The 21,277-nt window shown below is 33.0% G+C and overlaps 3 protein-coding genes and 1 long non-coding RNA gene across 4 annotated transcripts; 2 read left to right on the forward strand and 2 right to left on the reverse strand.

Annotated features, from left to right (window-relative positions):
• Nucleotides 1–5,728: 5,728 nt before the first annotated feature.
• On the forward strand, nucleotides 5,729–7,105 carry LOC118031926 (UPF0481 protein At3g47200-like). The gene has a single exon (XM_035036437.1). The coding sequence runs from the start codon at nucleotides 5,729–5,731 to the stop codon at nucleotides 7,103–7,105; it is 1,377 nt and encodes a 458-aa protein (XP_034892328.1).
• A 1,494-nt stretch (nucleotides 7,106–8,599) lies between these two features.
• Nucleotides 8,600–10,650, reverse strand: LOC118031929 (lycopene beta cyclase, chloroplastic/chromoplastic-like). The gene is given in 3 exon segments (XM_073405439.1): nucleotides 8,600–9,275; nucleotides 9,277–10,536; nucleotides 10,633–10,650. Coding segments are annotated over 2 exon segments (1,515 nt in total). The 5' UTR covers nucleotides 10,345–10,536; nucleotides 10,633–10,650; the 3' UTR covers nucleotides 8,600–8,828.
• A 2,155-nt stretch (nucleotides 10,651–12,805) lies between these two features.
• Nucleotides 12,806–16,763, forward strand: LOC118031930 (L-galactono-1,4-lactone dehydrogenase, mitochondrial). The gene is made up of 6 exons (XM_035036440.2): nucleotides 12,806–13,552; nucleotides 13,958–14,208; nucleotides 14,755–14,940; nucleotides 15,170–15,584; nucleotides 15,997–16,137; nucleotides 16,375–16,763. Exons 1-6 carry the CDS (start codon nucleotides 12,893–12,895, stop codon nucleotides 16,531–16,533), a joined length of 1,812 nt encoding a protein of 603 aa, XP_034892331.1. The 5' UTR covers nucleotides 12,806–12,892; the 3' UTR covers nucleotides 16,534–16,763.
• A 1,036-nt stretch (nucleotides 16,764–17,799) lies between these two features.
• On the reverse strand, nucleotides 17,800–20,562 carry LOC118031931 (uncharacterized). The gene is made up of 3 exons (XR_004684589.2): nucleotides 19,980–20,562; nucleotides 19,824–19,905; nucleotides 17,800–17,948 (listed from the first exon to the last, which is right to left on the reverse strand). It is a non-coding gene; the product is annotated as an uncharacterized lncRNA (long non-coding RNA).
• Between the last annotated feature and the right edge of the window lie 715 nt (nucleotides 20,563–21,277).

Raw genomic sequence — 21,277 nt, forward strand, 5'->3', positions numbered from 1 at the left:
TTTGCCTTTAGAAAGATAGAATTAAGATCAGTTTTTCATATTTGAATTCTGTAACAGTTTATCTCCTTCAGGATTTGCAGCAGAAACATTCTGCTTAGTCTAGGATTTCAATTCCAATAATCTCTCAAGTTTGTTGAGAGTTCTAATGCATTTCAAGTTCTATGTAAGCCTATATATAGGCATTTGAAGTTAATGAAATATATTGATCTTTCTACTCAACTCTGCCATCTTAAATCTGTTTCTTTTTTCTTTACGTAAACTGTATTGTTTAAGTTTAATTCATTTCCATCACTTTCTCGAGTCCAGCAAGCATTTGATAACATTTTCATCGTTGAATTAGAAAATGTTTGTGGTCAGAGTGTGTTTCATTCGTGGTACCTGTCTGGCTCTGTGAACCAATCGTGTGTATCTGAAGATCGATCGATTTCTCAAAGTGATGATGTTCTTTCCTGTTATTTATCAATGACAAATTAATGCAATTATATGTAACTGTGTTTATAATTTCAATCCATTAAACTTCCATAATCTCCGAATCATCATCTCCATCACAACCATATTTATTTTACATCCAAAATATGCCTAACAATAACGTGGTGAACTGAACAAGGTGCAGTCATAACTTCCACTTCACAATCATCCTTTCCACAGTAAAGATGTAACAGACAAGTTTTACGTAGCAATGCTACCTCCCAGTAAAGAGATAGATCAAGTTCAAGGAGGCATGGATTCCCTGCATCATAACTTATTAATAGAGACAATCACTTGAGTTCATTTAACATATTATCCCTGCTTTTCATAGTTTAAAATAGCATTGATGCATCCCTTTCCATGCATTAGCAGAATTGTCTTGAAGAAATGACCTGTGTTTCAGGCATTATTAACTGAAATTCAAGCGAGTTCTAAGTGAATGGATGGTTATCAAGTACAGATATGAATAAATTCTATACAAGGGAGGGCATCAATAACATGTACATTTTATAGAATGTAATTTTATTTTATTTTCTTGGGATAGTTAGCAATAAGAGGGTCAGTGGCTATTAGTTAGCTGGACATAACAACAACAAATATGGTATAACTACTGTCACTATCTTCATTATTATTGCTATAAAAATCATTATCATAAATACTATCATTATAGCTATAATTAATATTACCATCATAACTATTATTATTATTAATACCATCATAAATTTTATATATTTTTTTTATCTTGCTTCCAACATTCAAAAATTATTAAATAAAAATAATTTATTTATAGAAAAATATTCTCTTTGATAAATTCAAATAAAGAAAGTAACTAATTTTAAAAAAAAATTACAAAAAATAAATTGGAAAATAAATTTAACGTAAATGTCATGATGAAAACATTTTCAATATGCCCTAATATTTGTCAATCATATTAAAGGTCATATGATTTAAATGATTTATAAAAATAAAAAATAATATGAATTTAAAAATCAAAATTATATAAAATTTAATATGATAAACCAATTAGCGCATTTTAATTCAAAGAAATAGAATTCGAAGCATTAGATACTCCTGATGAAGTCTTTCCCCTCTTCGTATACTCTTGTCAATACTCTATTTAACTCATTAACACAATCAAAGTCTTATTTATATTTTTTTTCTTAGAAGAAAATTAGTCTCTCTACTCAAGCATGAATGGTGAACAATGATGCGCCTCAATTTTTTTAATGTGTTTTTTTAAAAAAATTGCCTTCTAAATTTTTTTCTAACCACAAGTCATTTCATATTATTCATTACTGACCTCATGTCATTTCAAAAAACATAAACCCAACTTTTTACAGACCACATGTCATTTCAGATTAATTATTACTATAAACAAAAAGATTGAGATTAAATTATGTTTATTTAAAGGAAAAAAAAAACTAAAATCTATTCAAACTGAGATAAAAAAGTTGATGTGATATTTGTCAAACACCAAAACTACAAGAACTATCTTTAACATTTCTTGATGCAGTCGACTCGCCCAGAATTATTATTCAATGCATTTAGAACTGTTTTTTATTATTATTTTAAATTAATAAATTTTTTAATATTTTAGATAATGCGTTGAAGTTAAAAATTATTTTTTATAAAAAAATTAATATTTTTTTAAATAAAAAACATTTTAAAAAATAATCAAATTCTTAAATAACCCTATAAAGATATGTTGATTTGCCTTGAATAGTTGTGAGACGGATTAAGCAAATACTTTCTTAGACAAGTGAAAAAAGATTAGATTGAGAGTGGGTTGCGCTATAAATTAAAAAATATTATAATTTTTTACTTGATTTATAAATAAACTCAAATTTTAATAGAAGATTCGTCAAAAGAGAACTTCTTTGATGGTTTATTCAACACATGAATTTCATGAAATTAGGATGAAAAGATCTTGTTTTTCCAATTCTTCTTGGCTTTCCTGGATTTTATATAAAAGAAAATTGAGGGACCAAGCAAGTCATTTAACTAAATCAAATTTTAGTTTATCCAAAAACAACAAGATAAAATTTCAGTAGAAGGACAGATTAATTAAGATTCAAGAACTTGGAGGATATAACATATACGAGTTTCTACATGATGCAATTACTTCATTGAATAATAGAAAAGCTCGATAAATTTCTTCTCTTTCGTAATTAAATAGTTGCAAAACTTTCCTTAGGCTTAGAATCCATAATTCCATTATGGCAGGAAAGCACTAATAATATAACGTCCGTCCGTCCAAAATGCTAACTTCATATTGGTTATGATAGTTTTAACTTTGTTCACTTGTTAAGAACACGACCATGCTTTGGAGAAGAAAGTAAGCCCAACTTCCAAGTTAATAAAATAATTGCTCTAATCTAAAAGCTACTTCAATTTTAAGTGATCGTCCTAAATAATATATATATTGATAGTAAATAAATAAGTTAATGAAGAAAGTATTGAGAAATCCAATCCTTGTCTCTCGACAAAGGAATTTCTTCCAAGGCTTTTTTTTTTTAAAAAAAAAAAATTCTGTCCAAGCTTACTTAGCACGAAAAGAAAACGAATCAAAACACATGTTGCAGCCTCGTAGGGCCCGACTTCTATTCTTTTTCTCACACTATAGACCGGAGAAACAAAAGTTCGTTCCTTATATGTTCTTTAATTTTCTTGCACTTTGAGCATGGAACAATCCAAATCTTTATCTCTGCTAAAGGCATTTCACATGTTATTAGTATAATTGCTGTCTGCAAATTTTGAAACATACACACACACACACACACACACATTTTGAACTGCGTACAATTACTTGGGATTTCTGAATAATTATTATTCTATAATCTTCATCAATAATATAAATAACAACCCTGGCATGATATATCAACCAATAAGCAGACATGGTATCGCTAGCAAACCAGTTCTTAATTTCTCTTGAGGGCCATCTCCACAACCAAGGATCAACAACCATGTTCTCCACTATATATATATTTAACTCTGTGTGATATACACACACTTACACTTGAATTCTGTATGAAATTGGTCAGAATGTTAAAAAGTAGCATAAAATGATTTTTTACATCTCACCTAATATTTTAATTTTTTAAATTAAAATAATTCTTTAATATAATATCAGTTGATAATACAAAATAATCATAAGTTGGAATTCTAATATACACCTTTTAATTTTTATAATTAAATTAGAAAAAGTAAATATAAAGAATAATAATTCTGTGTTAATTTCAAATTCAAATAAGAAATCACTTAAAGAAGTATATTATAGAGTAATATAAAATCATTTCTAGGACTTAGTAATATAAAATTATCTCTAAAAACTTTACCTAATATATATAGAAATTGTGTGTTAAAGAATTAATTAATTCAACTTAAAAGTTTAAACTATTAGGTGGGATCTCAAGACATGATTTATATTATTCTTTAACACATTTTTTTTAAGTAAAAAAAATTGGAGCTTGAAATTTATATAAACTTATATTATATTGTGCTTAATTTTTATTAAATAAATAGGAATGATAAGATTCGAATCCGACTGCTTGATTATTAAAAACTCTCATATTATATCAAAAAATTAATTCAATTTAAAAATTTAATTGAGATGTTAGATGAGGTTTTAATATATGATTTATATTTTTTTTTTTAATAATATAGAGGATAAGAATTTAGCAATTGTATAGTATGTATAGATAAAGTGTGAGGAAAAAGTGACAACGTGCAGCTTATCCTGATTTTAGTTTTCCATGCTGAACGAGAATTGCATGTTGAGAGATAAAAATAGGCAAAGCATGCTTTGTTATATAAAGAGTGCAATAAAGAGAGAGCCCACTTTTATTTTTGTGCTAAATAAGATTGGTCAGAATTTAGTTAGATTTTGCCTTTTTAATTTTTATCAAAATTTGTCGGAGAAAAGTACAAAGCGCCTTGATAGAACAAAATGCAAGCCAGTTACTTGAGACAATGTATAAATAATTAAAAATTATTTTAATTTAAAAATTTAAACTGTTAAATTTTAAACTTTTATACGCTTCATTATTAAAAAGCTAATATATATTATATCAAAAAATCATCTTAATTTAAAAATTTAAATTATTAATTTAAATTTAATTAATTATTTTATATTACTATTTAACATGGACATGCAATTTTAATACTCCAAACACACACACTTGGAATTAATTTTTTGTTTTTTTTAATTTTCCGTAAGAACAAATGAGTAACGAAACATTGGCATATTTGTTTATATTTTTCCATAACACCAAATGAGCAAGGAAGAAATAAGAAATGGTCCCATGAAATTTTTGTCTAAAAAGTTAAACGGAACCTAAAGCAACAGTGCACATGGTCAATGTAGTTATTAAGGGACATACATTATATAAAATAATTATTTAAATTCTAGAATTAAAATAATTCTTTGACACGATGATTTGTATTTTATCTCCTCCATTCTTCTAAATAAATAAGTGAATTAAAAAAAAATAGCATAAGGTGATTCTCATATATATATATATATATATATATATATATATGAGCGCAAATTTAAAAAACGTTTATTCATAAAAGTGTGTTGGAAAAAGAAATAATAAAAAAAAAAATCAATGCTGAAGCTCTTAAGATAAAAATTGGGTGGCTTGATTATTTCCAACACCATATGTGGCTTCCGTGCTATACTGCTATATATGCAGGCTTTAATGGTGAGAAAGTTTATAGAATTCGGAAAGTAACTATATATAAATACCTATGTCATGGCTAGTAAGATACATGCAATGAAGATAGTGAAAGTAAAAAAAAAAAAAAATTTAATGAAGAAAGTATTGATAATTACTTAAATAATAATATATAATTTCTTCTTATTCGTGAAACTTATTATATGGCAAAAAGAAATGAGCCATTAAATTCTTCAAATGACTGTAAGTGAGTTATTCATGCGAGTTAGAGTTGATAGAAGGAAGTCGGCAGAGAAGAGGAGAGACGTTTGCCAAAGGTAAAACCAACGGCAGCTTTGTAATTATGTTTTTGGATGTTAGAGGTCGACAATATATGCATTTATCTTTGAAAACGACCATTGATAAGCTTTAGACGACAAAGTTTGCTCGACCTCCCAAGTAAAGCTAAAATACTTGTTCCAAAATTGCAGCTACTTCAATATCAAGCTATATATAGCTTTTCTAGAGTCTTTGTTGTAATATTATATAATCGTATCCTATTGTTCGTTTGCGCTAATTAATGAAGTAGAAAAGTACTGTCAGCAATGTCCGAAATTGTTAACTCTTCTGCTTCCCCTAGATGTGATGATCAGTGGCTGATAAAGATAAAGAATGCTAGGACGGAAGAGACCTCTGGTGACAAAGGGACAAATTTCCCAAGGGTTCCACCAACGTTTCGTGATATTCAACAAAACAGCGATTGTTACGATCCATCGGTGGTCTCCATTGGTCCCTATCACCATGGGAAGGCAAAACTAAAGGAAATGGAGAAGCTCAAGGAGACATACGCTCGCCAGTTCGCATTAGATAGTACAAAAGAAATTGATGAGATATACAGAGAGGTGGAAGCAGAGCTTCACATTGCAAAAAATCGCTATCCAGAAGACGCAAGAAGAAATTTCAACGACGAGCAATTAGCCAAGATGATTTTTCTTGATGGTTGCTTCATTCTCCAATTCCTCTTCTGCCTCTATATGAAGCCTGCAAATCTGAAGATGAGCAGTCACAATGCTGCTTTGGTAAAGAAGGACTTGTTCTTACTCGAGAACCAACTCCCTTTTGAAGTTCTCACCAAATTGGCGAGTTTCAGAGACCCTGATCAAAAAACTTGGATGAAATTTCTTACAGCTTTATGCGATCAAGTTCGTGCCCTTCCTGGTGGAACAGAGCTCAAGGAAAAGATAACAAAATTTTTTCGTGAATTGCAAAAAACATTAACGACACGGAATCCCGAAGCACCTCATCAGCCTGCTGCAGCCCATCTTCTTGAACTTTTACATAAGCGATTTTGCTTTGGAACGATTGTACCAGAAAACTCTGAGAATAGTTCGTGCAATAACAATTCTCAAATGAACTGGTACCGTTATTATCCTGCTGAGGAGCTTAGGAACATTGGCATCCATTTCAAGCCAAGCAAGACTGATCTTTTCACCGATGTCCAGTTCAAACGGGGATGGCTGATCACTCGAAGTCTCTATATTCCTCCATTAAGAATAGATAACTCTACCAGGTCCTTGCTTTTAAACTTGGTGGCCTATGAAACATGCCATGGTGCATCCAATGAATCTCGGGTCACTTCTTACGTATGCTTCATGGATTCATTGATTGATACCCATAGAGACGTGCAGGTGCTGCGATCGAAGGGCATACTCCTCAACACTCTAGGAAGTGATGAACAAGCCGCAGAACTCTTCAACCAGATAGCCAGCCATTTGATACCCGATCCTTATGCTTACATTCAGGTTAAATCCAGCATTGAAAAGGAGCATAGGAAAGTCCTAAAGAAATGGGTAGCCATGTGGCTGCGAGTTTATTTTAAGAGTCCATGGACCTTTATTGCATTTGTTGCTGCAACTTTTACCATCATACTAACAGCCATTCAGACCTTTATAGCACTATTCCCTCACAAGGATCAGCGATAGCTCCAAGTGCAAACCCTGAGTTTCCATGTGCTAAAGGTATCAGTTTCAAGAATAATTTGTGTGTGCTTGTTAGATTCCTTGCAGTTAGAGTGTGGATTGCTTGTTCATCAAACTTGAATTCAGCTTTGTCTCATTTGGTGATGAGATTATATTAGAGTACTGTTTTACTCTCGATAAATTTGTCTTGTATTCCATTTCTATCATAATAAAATCAAACTTTCTTTTCATCGCTCATTCTCATGATGTTGTTGCTCATGTTGAATTCAAGGTACAAGAAAATATGAAATCAAACGTTAGATTATAATTTTAAAAGAAATTGGGATCAAAGTAGAAAAGAAATTAAGAATTTAAGGATAAAAATATAAGGAATGGAAGTTTGAAAAGTTATACTCTTGAACTTTGTTTCAAACATTAGGTTGAAGCATCGACAAAATGTTCTGAACATCCAACTAACATAGAGACCATGTTGTAAAAGAAAAAGGTTTGCAGGAACATCAACTTCTTTGGCAGCGATGAAGAGGTGGCTCAACTCTTGAACACGATAGGCGGGATGCGTTTGTTAACGAGCAGCGCACCTCGATCGTTAACAAACATAGACACACCCGAACCCGGAATTGTACGGGGTGTCGAGAGATAAACGAATAGGCAGTCCGAGGTCTGTAAGCAGTGAAACTATGTCCGGAGTGATTCAGGGCCTGGAGAACTATTGCAAACACCCATCAACTTTCCTTGCTGTAGTTGGTGCAACGCTGGGATTTTTCTTTCCATTCAGACTTCCTATGCTGTAAAGTCTTGTAACCCTACAGAGAAGCCATAATTTTGGCATAAGTCCTTTCTTGAGTCCAGCAAGCATTTGGTTACATTTTCATCGTTGAATTAGAAAATGTTTTGTGGTCAGAGTGTGTTTCATTCGTGGTACCTGTCTGGTTCTGGGAACCAATCGTGTATATCTGAAGATCGATCGATTTCTCAAAGTGATGATGTTCTTTCCTGTTATTTATCAATAACAAATTAATGCAATTATATGTAACTGGGTTTATAATTTCAATCCATTAAACTTCCATAATCTCCAAATCATCATCTCCATCGCAACCATATTTATTTTACATCCAAAATATGCCTAACAATAACGTGGTGAACTGAACAAGGTGCATTCATAATTTCCACTTCGCAATCATCCTTTCCACAGTAAAGATGTAACAGACAAGTTTTAGGTAGCAATGCTACCTCCCAGTAAAGAGATAGATCAAGTTCAAGGAGGCATGGATTCCCTGCATCATAACTTATTAATAGAGATAATCACTTGAGTTCATTTAATATATGATCCCTGCTTTTCATAGTTTAAAATAGCATTGATGCATCCCTTCCATGCCTAAGCAGAATTCTCTTGAAGAAATGACCTGTGTTTCAGGCATTATTAACTGAAATTCACGCGAGTTCTAAGTGAATGGATGGTTATCAAGTAAAGATCTGAATTAATTCTATACAAGCGAGTGCATCAATCAACAATATGATTTAAACATGTGCTTTTGGACAAACAAGAGCACACCACCGAATCTGCTGCCCTCCATACCGACAAGAAATGAGTGTATGTGAACCATGGATTAAGATACAAGAAAATAACAGATGATTCATAGCGCTCTATTCACAATTAAAGGCAGCAGCACAGAAACTTCAATATGTAGATGCAACAGAATTAGAAGACAGATGGAATCCGAGTCACCTATTTTCTGTCCTGTATTAAATTGTTGATCATGTTAACCAAAGGAAGGGTTCCCTTCGCCATAATCTCTAACCTAGAAGGATTAGAAGCATGGGAGAACAGTGAGAGCCCAAAGAGTACAAGCTCAGGTAGAAACAGTCGAGATGACAAGAATCCATGCCAATAACGAGGTTCCAGATTAAAAAATGCATCAAAAAATCTTCTTGTGGCAGGTAAATCAAGCTTAAGCAAAACATCCATACCAAAACAGAAGAACTCTCTCTGTCTCCTCCTCTCTATTGGCCATAAATCTTTCCAAACTTCAGCTGATAATTCACTTCCAGAAAAGCTTCTATCAGAACCAAGATACTGAACGATAGAGTTAGCAACAATTGGAGCAGCCGCTAGAGTTCTTGCTACCATATAACCAGTCGAAGGGTGCACCATACCAGCTGTACCACCGATTCCAAACAACTCTTTGAGGGAGCACGGGGAGGGGCCCCCCCATTGGAATGACACAACGCTCGTCTTCCTCAATGCTTTTCACTTTTATACCCAAGTGCCTTAACCTGGCCACCATCCTTTCCTGGATATCTTTCATGGGTACTCCAGGCCTAGCTACGAGGGAAGTTTCTTCAAGAAATATCCTGTCCGACGAAAAGGGCATTGCATAGAGAAAAGTAGGGATCTTGCTATTACTCTCTTTTAGTTCCAGATTGTTGTTCAGATGTGAATCTCTCCAATCCATAAAAACCATCTTATCAACATCAAATGGGTGCTCTTCTACCTCTGCCAAAATTCCATAAGCCACTTGGTAACCTGGATCATATGGCTTATCATATTGAACAAGGCATCTAGAAAAGCCAGTTGCATCAAGAACCACAGAAGCTTGGATTGTGACACCATCATTGCAAATCAATAGAGATTTGGATTCCTCGTGAATAACCTTGATGACTTTAGTTTGGTGAAACTTTACACCATTAGATATGCATTTCTGTAACATTTTGGACTTGAGCTGCCTCCTATTAACCCTCCCATAAGGCCTATCAAGATCTTTCTTTGTCTTGTCATCAACATATACAACAGCACCAGACCAAGTTGTATCAAGGCAATCAAGCATATCCATGGCTTCAAATTCATCCACCCAAACACCATAATTATTAGGCCAAATCAATTTGGGAGATGGATCAATAGAACAAACTGAGAGCCCTGCCTCCGAAACTTGCTGCGCAACTGCAAGCCCAGCAGGACCACCCCCCACAACTGCAAGGTCAACTACAAGGCCCTTCGAGAGGTCATACATAGGAAGATCAAACTCAAGATTTTCCTTCTTGGTTTCTGGTACAAGCTCCAAAAGTGCATTACTACTAGCCTTAACACAACCATTTCTCCCCCTTTTTGAACGAAACTTCTTGTGACCAAACCTAAGTTGTTGGCTTTGAATCTTTATGGAGCTCAAATTACTTAATTTCTCTGAAAACCCATGAGATTGAGGCAAAAATTCAAGTTTGTTATGTGTTTTCAACAGAGTATCCATAGTTCCTCCTTTATGCTTATCAAATATCCCAACTAGATCTCAACAAATTTCTAAAAACCCAAGGTGGAATTCAAGAATCTCTCAGTTCTCAACTGAGATGCCAATCCCTGGCAAAACCAATACACTATCATAAAAAATAAACGTAACTGGGCTGTTACATGCACTCAAATTATCACCAACTTGTAACAAAAGCTAGAGCAATATATAAAGAAAAACAAATCATATATCCTTTAAATATCAGGGATTATCAAGATATCAACAAGAAAACGTGCAAAATTCATGACTTACCAAGAAAGGGCATCGTTAGGAGCCCAAAGGAGTGTGGCTAAAACTTTTGAAGTATATTTCTTTTCTTCTTTTCTGAAGTGAATAAATTTGGAGAAAATAGAACAAAATATGCCATGGATACTATGGCTTATCTAAAGGAAGCCACAGTTGCCATGGAATGGAATGGCCCGCCATTCAGACAATGACCACACAACGTGTCAGAACATGAGACGCTAAAATTGGAATCCTAAATAGGAAATAAGCATCCTCTGTGGATGTAAAACTACGCCATGGCCATCAAACTATTATTAGCTTTTAATTAAGTCCTCAACCATTCACTGCTGATTTTAGGTATGCTTGAGAGTCCAGTCAAACTGCACTTCTAAAAAATAATTTTTAAAATAATTTTTTTATTTTTAAATTATTTTGATGTGTTAATATTAAAAAATTTAAAAATATTTAAAACTATTTAGATATTTATTTTTTTTTAAAAAAATATTTATCATACCTCAAAAGAGACCCTTTTAATCATCACATGTTGATATTTCACAACCAATAACTTCTACCCCTGATTTTTTTTTCTTTCTTTCTTTTTCTCAAAGAATAATTGTAACTCTAATCATTTGTTTTAAATTGGTTTCGATGTTATGCCATTATATACACTCCAAGTCTGTACAATTTTATTGAAATGGTAGTAGTAAGTTTAATTAGTGATATATTTTGAGTTTTAACTCGAATCTTGCTATAAATAACGAAAATAAAAACATGAGTCTTAACGAAAATAAAAACTAGCATGGATATTAATTTTATTGTATACTTTGATTATCATTAAAAATCATTTTGATAACAAATATAAGCATGTAAGAAATAGTATAAAAAGTACAAAGTTTCATCATTATGGCTAGTAAGTTATGTTTATGCACACATCCTTTTTTTATATAAATATTTATTATAACCTATCTAGTATTGTAAAATGTATAACCTAAACTTAATTTTGCGAAATTTGCTCTATTAGGTTATTTGGGTTGATTTGGTTTCCGAAGCTTTGAGAAATATTATCTTTATTTATGTAATTCATTTTTTTTTTTTTGAAAAAAAAGGAACTCTTTGAAAGATCTTTGCTCATGAATGTAGGCATTAATTTAAACCCCATAAGATTTTTGTATGTTCTCCTCTATAATTTTTTTTTCCATTCTTATTTTATATCTATCACGTTCACCAAGTGTTCTACAGCAGTCCTTACTTCCAACTTCCCAACAGCAAGTATTTATTATTGCCATAACTAAATGGTTTAATTGACACTTTTTATAGGATTGGTCTCAGTATTTTGTTCATGATGAGGATTTCTCTGATCTTGATCTCAACCGAGCAATGAAATGTTTCCTCAACATCTCGAGGTCCCCATTCGTAAACATACAGCACAACCTGAAAAGCGAACCCACGACGTTATTACAATTTCAAAAGGTCAAATTAAAAAAAATAAAGAATCAAAATGTATAATACTGAAGGATTAAAAATAAAAAAAAAAAAAAAAAAGAAGAAGAAAGGAAAACACTATGGAGTAGGGTTATAATCCACACTGAGACAACGTATGATAATTTCTTAAGGAGAATTAAGGGGTTATTTATTTATTTATTTGTGTTAAGGCTTTTTATGGATATCCAAATTTTTTTTTTCTTTTGAGTTTACTGTATAGTTGTAGATTCGATTGAAAAGAAGTTTGGATTAAATCATAAATCTATTATTTTTTTTTTTTTTTTGAAAAAAAAATATTTTAACTTGGCCAAGTTTAAATTGGATTTAACTGAATTCATGAAATCATAATAAATAATTAAAATAAAGCTAAAAAACACAAATTCTATTAAAATAAAAATGAAAATTGTTATTCATTTATAAATAATATATAACTTCATGATCATTTATTGTGGGAGTATATTCATGTCAAAAAAATTTGGGTCATTAAACGTAAATTTGATTGTGATTTGAGTTGACAATATTCAAGTTCATAAATCTTATCAAGATAACTGTTAAAAAGATTTCACACATTGGAGTTAATTTTGAAAATTTATTAAATTCGGATTAAAAATGAACATCCCTTCTAAGAATACCTCTGTCCAAATAATAATAATAATAATAATAATAATAATAAGAAAGAAACATATTTCTCATACCCCACACTTCTAAATGAAACTTCCTCCAAAGAGAGTGATCAAAAACCAAAAACCCAACAAAACCCCTCCCTCCTTCCCCACTCTCACTCTCTCCCTCTCCGGAACCCAAAATGTCAAGAGCCCTCTCTTTTAGACGCTCCCTTCTCCACCTCCGCCACCACCGCCCAAAACCCCTCTCCCCCACAACCCCACCACCCCCAAAACCCATACAAAACCCCTTTACCCCACTAAACCCAGCTCGCAAATTCTGCACATCCCCTACTCCAACACCATCAACAAACTCTGAAGTCCGCAAATACATAGGCTACACAGCCCTTGTTATTTTCTGTGGTGCTGCCACTTACTACTCCTTCCCGTTTCCTGGCAACGCAAAACACAAAAAGGCTCAACTTTTCAGGTATGCTCCATTACCTGAAGACCTTCACACAGTTTCTAACTGGAGTGGAACCCATGAGGTTCAAACCAGGAACTTTTACCAACCAGAAAATATTGAACAGTTGGAGAAGTTGGTGAAAGAGAATAATGAAAAGAGGGCTCGGATCCGACCTGTTGGGTCCGGGTTGTCTCCAAATGGGATCGGGTTGGCTCGGTCTGGGATGGTGAATTTGGCTCTTATGGATAAGGTTTTGGAGGTGGATAAGGAGAAAAAGAGAGTTAGAGTTGAAGCTGGTATAAGAGTTCAAGAATTGGTTGATGGGATTAAAGAATATGGTCTTACTTTGCAGAATTTTGCTTCCATTAGAGAACAGCAGATTGGTGGCATTGTTCAGGTTTTTTTCTTTTTTGTTCATTTAAAATAAAAGGTAATAAATAATTGTTACACTTGGTTCTACTGAATCGATTGGTTTGGTCTATGCGACCATTTTCTACAGATGGCATGGATTCCCGTGAGGTTAGGATATTATAGGTGTTACTGAATTTTTCTGATAAGCTGATGGATTTCTGTCAAGTTTTAGTTAAAATTTGGAAACTTTGAAGGGTTTCTTTTAAAATTTGAAATCTTTTGAGTAGTATGTGTGTTCTTGATGTGCCGAATGGGAGTCTTGGTGATGTCCAATGAATGAAAGTGAAACACTAATTAGATTGTAGAAAATTTAGTGTAAGATTGAATTGGTGCACATGGTAAAATCTTATTGACTTCACTGATTTGTGGCTTTGGCTTGTTTGTTTAATAGGTTGGTGCACATGGTACTGGTGCCAGGTTGCCACCGATTGATGAGCAGGTGATTAGCATGAAATTGGTCACCCCTGCCAAAGGAACAATAGAGATTTCAAAAGAGAAAGATCCAGAACTATTTTATCTTGCTCGTGTTGGTCTTGGAGGACTTGGAGTGGTTTCTGAAGTTACTTTACAATGTGTGGAGAGACAAGAGCTCGTGGAACACACGTTTATTTCAAACATGAAAGATATCAAGAAAAACCACAAGTAATTTCTTTAGCTTTTTTATCTGATATTACAACTGGTTAGCTTATGCACGCAAACTGGATGGTTGAGAATTTGAATAAAAAATGATAGATTGCTGAGATTTGTAATCAGCTTTTATGTTCCCAGTGATATTTATGTTGTGAATGATTTGTAACTTATGGGATTCAAGTTCAAATCTCCACGCCATTTAGGAGGGACTATAACTGGGCAGCAGTCTTCTGTAATGATTTTGGAGTCTCAGGTTTTAGCATGATCATGTTAGTTGATAAAGCTTTTGTAGTTGAGAACTAGGGAACTTTCAAATCTTACAAACATTCTTCTACAGATCATCTGGTGTTAGATTGTGCAATACAATGATTAGTCATTTAGTTTTAAAGCTGCATGACCCATATCATAGGGGTTAGACTGTGATGCGATATGCTTGTATGTTGCTCGTTTGGAATGCAGATGTCTCTCTCTTGTGTTGAATCATGAAATGAAATTATCAGTAATTGAGATTTTATTTGTTTCTTATAAGCTAAAGGCTGTCAAAATTTCTTTTTTTAGGAAATTGCTATCTGAGAATAAGCATGTGAAATACCTGCATATTCCATATACAGACGCTGTTGTGGTCGTGACTTGCAACCCTGTCTCAAAATGGAAAGGTCCACCCAAATACAAACCCAAGTATACTACAGATGAAGCCCTACAACATGTCCGTGACCTCTACAAGGAGTCCCTTGAAAAGTACAGGTATACTGCCCTTTCTGAATCTGCTGTAACCATTATATATCAGTCATGTTTTCCTAGTTTGTTTATAATCTCTTATTTGCTTAGGTAATTTTATGGTGTGAAATATGTAGGCTTTAAAATCAATGCTTTTTCCTGTCATCATTTTTTCAATCCATCCACTAATTAAGAATTTCTGTTGCGTTGTGCATATATATATGTTAGTTAATTAATTGTACACTGTCACTTGCAGAATTGCTGCTGCTAAATCATCAGATGATAATGAACCAGACATAAATGAGCTTTCATTCACAGAGCTAAGAGATAAACTGCTTGCTCTTGATCCTCTCAGCAAAGACCATGTTGTAAAGATCAATCGTGCTGAGGCTGAGTTCTGGAGGAAGTCAGAGGGATATAGGGTGGGATGGAGTGATGAAATTTTGGGCTTTGATTGCGGTGGTCAACAGTGGGTCTCAGAAAATTGTTTCCCTGCTGGTACCCTTGCTAAGCCAAGCTTGAAAGACCTTGAATTCATAGAGAAGTTGAAGCAGCTCATAGAGAAAGAAGAGATACCTGCACCTGCTCCCATAGAGCAGCGATGGACAGCTCGCAGCCAGAGCTCCATGAGCCCAGCCTCAAGCTCAGCAGAGGATGACATATTCTCATGGGTAATCTCAGTGAATCTTTCACTTTATTGAATTCGTTGGATACAGTATGTATTGGGAAAACTTTGTTGTGTCCATCTCATCTTCAATCAGGAAGTCCAGGTGTGCCTCTCATGCTCCAGGCTTGTAAGTTTATGTAATTCTAGGGATATGGAGATTTCGTTTACATCTGATTTGAGATACTTATCTCTCTTAGGTATATCTATTCTATAAGACAACATTTCTGTTGTCCCATGAGTACTTGAAATTTTTCCCAGTTTAAAGAATTGTCAACTTTTGTTTTTGAGATAAAGGGCTGGATGCATGAATCTTTTCTCACTTTCCATGTAGTGTTTCTTTGTTTGCTGTATTATACAGCCTTAATTGGTGGTTTGCTACTGTAGTTGTGCTCAAACACTTTTTGCTTATTTCTCAGGTTGGTATTATCATGTATCTTCCTACAATGGATGCCCGCCAAAGAAAGGAAATCACAGAAGAGTTCTTCCATTACAGGCATCTGACTCAGGCAGAGTTGTGGGATAAGTATTCTGCTTATGAACATTGGGCTAAAATCGAGGTATTGATAAATATCTTGCATCTCATCTTCTGTTCAAGTTTTAGATTATCCAGCACAGAAATTGTGCTTTGTGTGACTGCTGGCATCAAAAGGAAATGAAAACTTTCTTCGCCTATTGATTTTCTTCTCTACCATTACTCTGATTCCATAAAAAAAACTGATTTTTAAAATGGGCAAAATGATGTTCCATTGAAATTTGGTGCTTCTTTATTTAACAACTCCCAAAAATATGTGCAGGTCCCGAAGGACAAGGATGAGCTTGCAGCTCTTAAAGAAAGGTTGAGAAGGCGTTTTCCTGTGGATGCATATAACAAGGCAAGGAAAGAATTGGACCCCAACAAGATCCTTTCTAACAATATGCTGGAAAAGCTGTTCCCATTATCGGAAACAAATTGAAAGGCTTCAATTGTTGGTTGGTTAGTCATTTTATTCTTTCATATCATTATTCTGGATAACTCATCCTTAACTGGTTGGTTAGTCATTTTATTCCTTCATATCACTATTCTGGATACATCTTTTGTATTGTCCTTTTGTCAATCTGCTTGGAGCTTCAGCATAAATTCCTGACTGTACATCAACTTCAGAAAACCAGAAATATAGAATAACATGCTGTATTATTAAGTTCACCATGGCCTCTGATTGATGATGCATTTTCTCTTTCATGAATTGGAATAAAGATCCTGTGTTGATCTTAGCAAGAGCTGTTAATTTGAACTTTGAACTGTTGTTTTCTATTGCATGATTGAGGGTATCTCGTTTTAACTTTATGTTCATGTTCATGATGCTTGATTATTTATTGAAGTTGAGTTTTACCAAACCTCTGATGATTACAAATGAAAACAACCATTTGGGTTTATTTACCGTCCCTGATGGCCATTTAGATGGTCTCCTGCTTTCTTAAAACCATGTGTGTCCAAACTCTTACTGAATTCCGGTGTCTTGTTTTTTAAGGAATAGGCTGTTCAACCACAATATTTGAACATTACCATACACCCCATACTGAGAAAAAGCCAAATGTGCTTATGTTTGGGACGAAAGTACCCTGTAACATGCTGAGAAATAGAATTATAAAAGTAAATTCTAGGACTGTTCTCAGAAACTGGTTTTAAGTATTAATCTCGTAGCTTTCGCTTGTCTCTACAGATTATATTCTGAGACCGCTCCCTAAGCAAAAAAAGAAAAAGAAAAAAGACTGGCATGTGGAGGCTTTGGACTTCATGACTTTGTCAGTTTTCACTCTTCTTTTCTTGGGTGCTCCTCACTCTCGATGTCAAAATAAAAAAGGCACTCTTTTCGAAACATAGGGTAGCTGGAAATGGTGAAAAAGGCACGTAGAGATAAATGGAAATTGGTAGAGAAGGGGATCAAAAGGAGAATATTGCTGTATGAGGAAAAAAAAATACATAAAAAATCTTAGAGGCATGGTTTTAAGACCGGTCTGCTGGATTTTGACTAGGATCATCAGGTTAGTTGAGTTAATAAAAAATTTTAAAATCAAAACAATGTTGTTTTGGTAAAAAAAAAAAAAGTTAATGAGTTTTAATAGTTATATCTTTTTTTTCTTTGCAGGCATGTTAATAAAACCAGTCACTTTTATTACCAATATATGACACATAAAAGGGAAAAATCAAAGGCTATGCTTAGAAGCTGTTTGCAGACATGTTAATAAAACCAGTCACTTTTATTACAATATATGATCACAGAAAAGCAGGAAAAATCAAAGGCCACGCATCCGGTACACAAGTTTTGCTATTTGGATCACAGTTTAGCAGCAAGTTCCAAAAGGCCAGCAGCAACATAGAGCGCAGAGGCTGCACAAATAAGAATAAAAAAAATGGATTAGCATTGGTAGAAAAATTAGACTTTTACCTTTGCTTCGTTGAGGGTAGAGCAAATTGTTTTATGTAAAAAAATATTAGGGTAAAAAAAAAAAATTTAAGTTATGAGTTATTGGTTCAAGTGGTAGTGTAAAAATATATAAAAAAAATATAACATTAAAAAATAAATTAATAAAAAAAAAACAAAAATAAAAAAAGATAAATAGAATATACCTTAGCAAACAAGCAAATTCAAGTGAATCTTTAAACTGTCTAATTTCTAAAACTTGTAATTTGTTAAATTCTAGACCTGATTTTAATCAAGAAGCTTAACTCAATTAATTTAATTTTGAACGAATGAAATTTTTAAAAAATATTAATAAAAAAACTTGCAAAAGCACAAAAAAAAATAGCAGAGGATAAAATTTGATAGGAAAAAAAAAACTGAATGTTGTGACCCAATTTTGGTCCATTGGCTTTTAATTTAATTTTACAGAGTTTAAAATGTAAAATTAAAAGATCAAAGATTTATTTCGATAAAAAATGTGATTTGTCAACTTGCGTGAAAACTAGGGACTACAATGTACTTTTGTCATTCAATTTTTATCTTCAAGATAATCATTGTCTTCAAGATAATGATAGTTATCCGCTTTTAAATTTGATTTTTAATCAAATTCAAACTTCAAAGAAGAAAATGAGTTTGATTAAAACTTTATTTCTTACACGCTGAAAAAATGTACTTTTGTCATTCTATATTTATCTTCACCATTGCCCAAAAAATAGGATAAATATTTTGAATCCCTATAACCCAATTTCCATATATTTTAACCTATTAACACATAAAAACATCTTTATAATATCAATAAACCAACTTAAAACTCTTGGAATTCATCCAAAAACACAAAATCAAATTGTAAACAAAATCCTCTAATGCTTAATCTCCATTTTTTAGCAATTTAAAGGGAAAAACACCGTGATAGAACTCCTCTCATTGAATGTAACTTGCTAACATCAAGAATGGTTTTTTTTGTTATTTTCTGATGACTCTATTTCCTTTTTCAAACCAGAAATTGAAAATAAAAAATAAAGTTTTTAACCAAAACAAAACTTTCAAAAATTAAAGGGACTATTATAGAAGAATGAGAAAAGGAGGAGACAAAAATTAATTTTCTTCATGGAAACTCTAGTTCAACCATGTTATTTTATCGTGTTTGACATTTTAGTCCTCTTTCTTATAAAACAAAATTGTACCTTGTAACAACAAATTGTAGACAATTGGCCACTAATTTTGTTCTATTAAAACTAAAATAAAAAAAAAAAAAAAAAAAAAACACAGTCGCCATTCATAATGTTCTATATCTTGGTTTACAAAGTGTAGGGCTATAGTGAAAACGCACGCTTTTTAGTTTCGGTAATAGTTAAAAAAAAAATACATTATTCTTTAATCCACAAGTTATGAACACGGTTGTAACTTAGTCCTTTATATTTCAAAGATATTTGAAAATCTGTAACATAATTAGTCCTTTGACTTTCGTTGACGCTATCTTTCTGAAAAGTAAGTTGTTTTTTCCATAAAAACTTCTGGTGCAGGTTTTTATCTAAGAATTTAAATCGTCAAACGGTGCATTTGGGATTAAGAGCAAACCAAAAGATGTTTTAACAAGATGGAGCTCAACACGAGTCAAGAAACTGAGTTGCAAGTTTTTAAAACACGAAGAACTACGCTGAGAACTTAGGGAGTAAAGAATAATTGACTCTCGTTTAAGGCATTGTCAGAATCGATTAAGAATCTATATTTTTTTGCAATGTTGCTTATACAAAAGCAAATTGATGAATACTTGACTTCCCAAATCAGCTTGCTTTACTTACAGTCTCCTGATGAAGCTTTTTCTCTGCTTTTTTTTGCGAGGGCAGCATTTCTTCCCGGTGGTGGGAGTTTCAGTTGGGTGTCCTTTGAACAAGAGAGAGAATTTAGTTTTCAAGAGTTTCTAGTGAAAAGAAATCTAGAAATAGAGATGGCAAAACCTGATGGAGATCTTCTATCCTGACTCTCCGTGGAAGGCATTTTGGATAAAAAACAGAGGAAGCTCGAGTCTGTTTCTGTCTCCTTGAGCAACTGATGTATCGTGCACGCAAAGATCCTTTATGGAGATTTATCAACTGGTTATATTTATAGACCCATGCATTGCCTTATGCAGTAAAACAGGGTAGTCAAGTAAGCTCCCACTTTCTACTCTCCAGAAAAGTATGCTGGAATGAAAAGACGAAGCATCTAAATTGATGACGAACACCGTTTTTTCCAGCTCATGAGAATACGAACAACAAAAAGCCATGGATAATGGGCTCTTTAATTGGCTCCTAATCCTAAGAGAATAGGACCTGGGACTCTATTCTGTGATTCTTTCTTCGAAGAAAATATTCGTCTTTTCTATTCTTCATACTCAACACCGGAAGAAGACGGTGTTGACAATCTTGCGAAGGTTTACAGCAGGAGCAAATCATTTCTACTTAGGTCAGTGCAGAAACCCTTATCAAAAGCTGTAAATCACTATTGTCCTTGCTTCTTTCACCGTGCTAATTCATCGTAGCTCATCTCTTTTGACATTCAAAAGGTACAGATTTTACGTTTAGCTTAGAAAGTTTGCTGGGGTTTTGGCTGTGAGCCTGTGACGTTAGCTGTAGTTTTTATGGCTACCGTTGTGGTTAGAACCAAAATATAAAAATATGGATAATGTGGGAAGAATTTTCTATAAAAAAAACGTGAAAATCTTAGAAATAGTTAGAAACAGAGTAATATTCTTCTTCTTTTATGTTATAATATTCTGATATTTCAAAAACTAAAGTTTCAAAAAGAAAAATTGGAACTTTCTATTTATATATAATATTTTTAATTTTAAAAAAAATTAAAATACTAATGTGCTTCTAATGAAAATTTGACTTTTGAGTTTTTTTAGAGTAGGATTCCATGACCAACTTTTTACTTCACCCAATAGGATTGGTTGTGTTTTTTTTTTAAAAAAAAAACCGCAGCCCAAATCATTCTTGGAGCAACTCTACCCTGCACTAAGTGGCTGTTTGGTATGTGGTTGCAGGTTCAGGGTTTGGGTTAGAAAAAAAATGTGGTTGCTGGTAACACAAAATGCACAAATGTGTATTGTTTTTTTTAAAATTATAATGATAGCATAAATTGAAATTCCATTATGTTTTTTAAAAAAATGTGAAAATCACTTGATGACGTTAAAAATTTTTTTGTTGTTGCGCGCTTAAAAACCATTTACTTGTTGGATTTTCGTTGTTGACATTGCACATTTCAATATTATTTA

This window comes from Populus alba, chromosome 16 (assembly GCF_005239225.2).
Source record: "Populus alba chromosome 16, ASM523922v2, whole genome shotgun sequence".
Classification (NCBI taxonomy): Eukaryota; Viridiplantae; Streptophyta; class Magnoliopsida; order Malpighiales; family Salicaceae; genus Populus; species Populus alba.